Raw genomic sequence first — 6861 nt, 5'->3', positions numbered from 1 at the left:
CAGAATACTCCTTGGAAGCAAGAATGGCCAGACTTCGTCTCACCTATTTGGGTCATGTTGTCAGAAGGGACCATTCCTTGGAGAAGGATGTCATGCTTGGTAGGGTGGAGAGTCGACAAAAGAGGGGGAGGCCTTCAACGAGATGGATTGACACAATGGCTGCGGCGATGGGCTCAAGTACAACAGGGATCATGGAGCTGGCGCGGGATCGGGTGGTGTTTCGTTCTGCTGTGCATGGGGTCGCTATGAGTTGGAGATGACTTGACGGCACCTAACAACATCAACAACCGTGCCACCAGAGCTACTCATTAACCATTAGCCACTGCCATCAAGTTGATTCCGACTCATAGTGACCCCCACTGGGTTTCCAAGGCTGTAAATCTTTAAAGAAGCAGACTGCCTCATCTTACTTCTGAAGAGTGGTTGGTGGGTTTGACCTGCTGACCTGTTTAGCAGCCAAATGTCTTACCCACTAAGCCACCATTGGTTGGTCGGTATGTGCCATCGAGTCAGACCCGACTCACAGTGACCCCTCCTTGGGTTTCTGAGGCAGTATCACTACGGAAGTAGATTGCCCCATATTCCTTCTGAGGAGTGGCTGGTGGGTTTGAACCGCCAGCCTTCTGGTTAGCAGTCAAATGCCTTAGGCACTATGCTACCAGAGCTCCCAAGCCACCATTAGAGAAATCCAAATCAAAACTACAATTAGATGTCCCCTCACCCCTATTAGAACGCAGTGAGCTAAAAAAAAAAAAAAAAAAAAAAAAACCAGGGAAAATAATAGATGTTAATGAGGTTGTAGAAGACCTGGGATCCTCTTCCATTGCTAGTGGGAATTTCGAATGGTTGTGCCATTGTGGAAAACAGTTTGGCTGTTCCTCAAAAACTCTAAGCACAGAATTACCATATGACCCAGCAATCTCACTCATAGGTACAAACCCTGAAGAAGTGAAGGGTGGAACACAAACAGAAACCTGTCTACCAACATTTCTTATAGCTTGGGTCTCAGCCTCCTGTGCCTACAAATTCTCAGCAAGTCATATGGGAGTAAAAGCAGTAGGGGAGAAGTAGCTTTATGTTTGGGGCTTCCACAGATTCCAGTCTGTTACAGCCACTCACATGATCATTACAAGCCCTGTTGGTTTGTCCTTGTCCCAGCAAAGCTCATGTGCATATGAAAAGCCCCATCCTTTTCCTGTCTGTGCCCCCAGACAAGACAGGTGCCTCTAGGGAAGAGAGTGCCCGCTGGCCTCTGCTCTTCTAGGAAACGCTTGGCCCTTCCTGGAATCTAGTTCATTTAGAGTTATCTTTGCATCCACAGCTTTACAGTGTCTTTTAAAAAATCTGTGTATTTTTGGTTTTCTTATGGCAGGATTGATGGGGTTTGGTGACCTTCTACATCTTGACCGGAAGCAGGACTACCAGATAACTTTAATATAATTAGAAATTGAAATGACTCAAAGTTGAATCTCCAATCCCTGGGGACAGTTTCCTAGGATCTCTCCACCTTGACAGGCTCTGAACTCAAATTTTTATCGGTCCCAGGAAAGGAGCCCTGGTGGCACCATTGTGTTAAAGTTTTGGGCTGCTAAGGCAAAGGGCAGTGGTTCAAACCCATGAGCCATTCCACAGAAAAGAAGATGTGGCAGTCTGCTCTGTAAAGTTTATCGCCTAGGAAACCCTATGGGACAGTTTTACTCTGTTCTATAGGGTGACTGAGTTGGAATTTACTCCACCACACACAACAGCCCTATAAGCCTTCTGAAAGCTCTACTCAACTTCCCAGCCTCTAAGCTTCCTCCTCTGGAGTCAGTAGGTACCTTTCCATGAAAAAAGTGCTCCTACATGTCAGGGCCATCTCTCGGGATTTCCCTCGTCTCCCAGATACTGACCCCACACTTACTCACTGCCTTGGTAGCTTTCCAAGAATGCTATCCTATTTAGGCCAGCTATTCTAGTTGCTCTGAACAGACAGATTAGTCTTAACCACCTAGTCCACCATTCATGGAAGCAAAAGTCTATTATAAACTTTGGATGTCTACCTACCTAGGTCTTTGTGTTGTAGTTTTGATTAAGCTGACAGAAGCTCTAGCTATTTGATCTAGAAATTAATGAAGATATGTGTCAAAATGCAAAGGACTATTGAAAGCATTTCTCCTGATGGCCCTGAGAAACTCCATGGGAAACTCTGCTAACCGGACTAATAGCATCAGCAGATGAACCTGCTCAGAGTTTCTGGAATTATTAGTAACAGTAGTCACTGTGTGGTACTTCAGAGGGCTTTCTGAAGACCACTAGCAGCTCTGGCATACTCTTCCTTGAATTCCTACTTGAGTACTTGGGTGTGAGTTGGGGGTGGGGGAGGAAGTGCTGGTAATGCCCCATCGCTTGTGTTCCATCTAGATTGTGATATGGGGCCCAGCCACGCTGCTGGGTGGGCAGGAGAGAGGGAGGAACTAGATCTTCCACTGCTTTACCACCATGTACCCTTGGGTCCACGTGCCCAGCTACTCCACTGATCCCTCTGTTGGTTGGACTTCAGGTGGATTCGGGGTGAGAAGTGGATAGAGGCTGATTGGTTGGTATCAGTAACAATCCTATCTGTTTCTCCTACTCTAGCATGAAAATACAAGTATTTGTGAATTTCTTACCCATTTCCCCCTCAGGGGACAAAATGGGAAGTGAGGGCCGCTGGTGAACACTGAGTTAGAACAAGTGAGCAGTTCTGTGAGTAATGCCATTTACATAATGAATCCGATGGCGCCATCGAAGAGTCTGCGCTTCCTCTTCTATAGGCATTGCAATTAATCCGTCCGACTTCACTGGCAAATTCCTGACTAAAAACAGTCTTCACTAGCTATTTCCCTTTTCTGGGGAGCAGGCATACGGACCTTGAGCTCCCAACAGAAGTGGCCTCAGACTGTCTGTGGGATTAGAGAATCCTGGCTCTGCAACTGGGCTTGTAATTTTCGCCCCAGAGAAAGCCAGTGTGAACTCTGTCTGCTTTGAAGCTGAGCCACAAAAATCAATTATAGGAGTGTTTAATCTTTGAAGGAGGTTGTTGCTCAAAGTTTCCATTAAAACTACAGAGAAGTTCTGTATGACAACTCCAGGTTGAAAACTGACCTGAGCCGATTGCTTTTCAGGTATGAGAGAATGGAAATCCCAATCCACATTGTGCCTCACGTCACCATTGGGAAGGCGTGCCTTGAATCAGCGGTTGAGCTGCCTAAGATCCTGTGCCAAGAGGAGCAGGACGCCTACCGGAGGATTCACAGGTAGAGAAGCCCTCTGCTCTGCTCTCCGTCCTTGGGACCGACTCCGGGCTCTTCTGCCCTTTTGTCTTGAGCAGCTCAGTTGCTGTGGCCCCGGTTCTTTGACCTCCCTGTGAGAAGACTTCATGGCACTCACTGATCATAAGATTTCTCACACTGTGTGACAGCAATCTTTTTAACTTTTGTTTCTCTCCCATTACACTTTGCATCCTGCAAGGGCAGACACTTAGACACATCTTAGGAGTCCTGGTGCCGAGAACAGGGTTGTACGTTAACAGATTCCCAATAAATGTGTGCTATGTGGGAGCTTCATTCGAGACAGTCATTTCGAAATTATCATGTGTCTCTTGAATTTTTGAATAAAATCATATCCTCCAAATCCTTCAAAATTGACCAGGAATTGAGATCATACATCATACCCATCTAATCCTGTGGGTGACAGTCTGAGGCAGTTTACCACTTTGACTAGTTTGTTTTGCCTACAATACTGCTTTGCCACTAACCTCAACTATTCTGTCCCTTTAGCCTTACACATCTGGACTCAGTAACCAAGATCCATAATGGGTCAGGTAAGGTTTTCTTTCTTGAGTGTAATCAGCGATCCCTAAAATACTCAGCTGACAGAAGCAGCATTAGTTGATGTCACTGAAGTAATGAGTCTCCATTCCCGAGAACTATGCCGTTGGTCCTGCTCCCAACTTTTATTCTGTGCCCTGTGGATCCTTTAACTCTGTAAATGTTACCAGGAATAAGTCAAGAGAAAATGGCATGAGGTGCACGATAGACCTACTTAGTGGTGTGCAGGTTTGTGTTTAACACCCCGCTCTTGGGGAGGGGACACACTGCCATCGAGTCGGCCCTGACTCATAGCGCCCCCTCCTTGGGTTTCCGAGGTGCTATCTCTAGGGAAGTAGATGGCCCAACCTTCCTTCCGAGGAGTGCCTGATGGGTTTGAACCGCCAGGTTCTGGTTAGTAGTCAAATGCCTGAGGCACTACACCACCAGAACTCCCTTGGGGAGGGGAGAGGGCTCTTATTTGTAGTGTCTGCCAATTGCCATAGTGCAACTTCCTTAAATTCTAACACTCAACTTTTATGAGCTATATGAGCTGCCCCAGCACACAATTCCTAGGCTAGTTAAGGGTTGAAAGTTATGGATTGACAAAAAGATTGATAGATAGGTAGGCAGAGAGACAGAAAGATAGATAGAAGAGAGAGTGCAAGGGAAATCTTTTCACATCAATAAATACAGAAGAAATTTCTATATGATACCAAGGAGCAGAAATCTTAATACAATATATATACCAAGTGACTTTTTCCCCACATACATACTTACCCAAACTCACTACTATTGAGTCGATTCCAACTCCCAGTGCCTCTAGAGGACAGAGTAGAAATGTGCATAGAGTTTCCAAGGCTGTTAGTCTTTATGGAAGCCCACTGCCTCATCTTTCTCTCGAGGAGCAGCTGGTGGGTTCTAACCACTGACCTTTTGGTTAGCAGCCAAATGCTTCAACCACTGCACCACCAGAGCTCCTTCAATAGTGCTAGCTATCATTATTATTATTGAGAAAGCAGTGTATTACAAAAATAGCCCAAGGACAAAGAGAGGCTATTTGCAGATGAAATACTGCCCAACCTTAGTATCAAGGAAGTATACGTTAAAATTAAGTGATCATTTTTTTTTTTTTCCTTCTTCTCTGCTGCCAAAGATAAAAATGAGACATAATTCAGTAAGGATGTAGGGGAAGTGAATACTCACATGTGCTGTTCTTGGAGGTAACTCTGAAAAATATTGGATAATCAGTTTTAATACGTACATGGACTTGGATCTTGCAATTTTGCTTCCAGAAGCACAGCCCTCAAAAATTGAACCGGTGTGCAAAAATCAGTATAAAAGAATATTAATCACAGTCTTTATGAAAGTGAAAAAAATGGATGCTACCGAGATGTCCATCAATAGGGGACTTAATCAATTGTGCATCTATTCAGATGAATATTGATTGATCTTTACTGACATAGAAAGATATCTGTGACATACTATCTCATGGGGGAAAGTAAGGTCCAGATTAATAGAGCTTTTGTTGCAAAGCTCACACGCCCTCACCAACATGGCAGAAAACCTGGAAGGATGTCCCCCACAGTGCTCACAGTGCTCATTTCCATAACACTCATGCATTAAGGGAGAGAAAAAGATAATCTCCTTGGGAAGAACTTCTTTCAGAAGACGAACGTGGTAGCGCTGCCACTGCCCAAGCTTAGGAGGCCGAGGTTTTCAGTCACTCACACTAAGGCATAAAAGATAAGTCCTTCATTCCTCATCCGTCTGGGTTTTCCTCATTTTAAAAGAAACACTTTTAGGTGAGGCGAATTAACGTATTTCTCCAATGCAAGTAACATTTGAGAAGCACTTTTCCTACAGGGCTCTGTGGAAAAGTAAGTTGCAGGACGCAGAGTTGTAGCTGTCCAGAGGTGGCTCTGAGCCATTTTGCCCAAGGACCAAGGAGCTAGCCATCTCTCTGCTTTCTGCGCAGCCAGGCTTCCCCCTGGCTTGTGGATCCAGGGCTGGCCAGGCCTCCGAACAGCTGCCTAAGCCCGCTCAGCTCTTCTGTCTGCCGCCAGTCCTGCTCACTGCACCTTTTCTACTTTCGGGGCTCCCAGCCAAGGGGATGATTGTGGTGGAATGGGGACATGCCAGGGGACAGTGCTTGTGCCACACTGGCCTCATCTGTGTTTTGCCTGTTGAAGTGTTTACCAAGAACCTGTGCAGTCAGATGTCAGCAGTCAGCGGCCCTCTCCTGCAGTGGCTGGAGGACAGATTGGAGCAAAACCAACAGCATTTGCAGGAGTTACAACAGGAAAAGGAAGAACTTATGCAAGAGCTGTCTTCCCTAGAATAAGCCAGGAGGCCTGATGGGGTAAAATGTTTTTTACTTATGTGCTAAATATAGTCTGCTTACGTCCCAGGGCGTGAGTTTTATGCTTGCAATGAACACAACGTATTTTTCTGGAACTTTCATTAGAGCGGCTGACTAAAGCCATTAACCTATAACTGCCCTACAAAGAACATTTGTAAGATGATTTAGTAGAATATGAATCGGTTTCTAAAGGTTATAGAAGGGACATTGGCAAGGGATGTCTTAGAATAAAATCTCTGGGGAATGCATTTTTAACATTTATTTTTCCCTTGTGCTGTCTGTATTTTCATGTTCAAATACACTCACTCTCTAGAGCAAGTTCGAGGAAGAACAAGGTTCCACATTCCATGTGGTGGTGACGAGTGATCAGCGTGTCAGGGCTACTGGGAAGAAGCGTGGGTAGCTCAGGAGGCCGCCCGGCAGGCGCGTGTCTCATGTTGCCCTGCGGGTTATTGTGAGAATATTCTGACATATCAAAGGTTGAATCTGTGTGGCTGCCTCTTTGACCCAAATAGATGAGTTCTAGCATATTTGACTCTGAAGTCAGTTTCCAGAAACATTCAGGACTTAGGATCCAATACAAATCATGCCTTAAAAAGGTCTACTGCATTATTAGGAGCTCTGGTAGCGTAGTGGCTAAGGCACTTGACTGCTAACCAGAAGGCTGGC

General features: G+C 45.5%; 1 protein-coding gene across 1 annotated transcript in view; it reads left to right on the top strand.

Annotated features, from left to right (window-relative positions):
• BRCC3 (BRCA1/BRCA2-containing complex subunit 3) overlaps positions 1 to 6174 on the top strand; it is a 63978-nt gene extending 57804 nt beyond the window's left edge. Inside the window, exons 9-11 of the mRNA XM_007956641.2 lie at positions 3147 to 3278; positions 3801 to 3844; positions 6023 to 6174. Coding sequence (XP_007954832.1) covers positions 3147 to 3278; positions 3801 to 3844; positions 6023 to 6174 — 328 coding nt within the window. The remainder of the gene's footprint in view (positions 1 to 3146; positions 3279 to 3800; positions 3845 to 6022) is intronic.
• Positions 6175 to 6861: the final 687 nt, after the last annotated feature.

This window comes from Orycteropus afer, unplaced genomic scaffold, assembly GCF_000298275.1.
Source record: "Orycteropus afer afer isolate SDZICR_OR568_19922 unplaced genomic scaffold, OryAfe1.0 scaffold00647, whole genome shotgun sequence".
Taxonomy (NCBI): domain Eukaryota; kingdom Metazoa; phylum Chordata; class Mammalia; order Tubulidentata; family Orycteropodidae; genus Orycteropus; species Orycteropus afer.
Note: the sequence above shows the minus strand (reverse complement) of the source record. Positions and strands in the feature narration are given on the sequence as shown.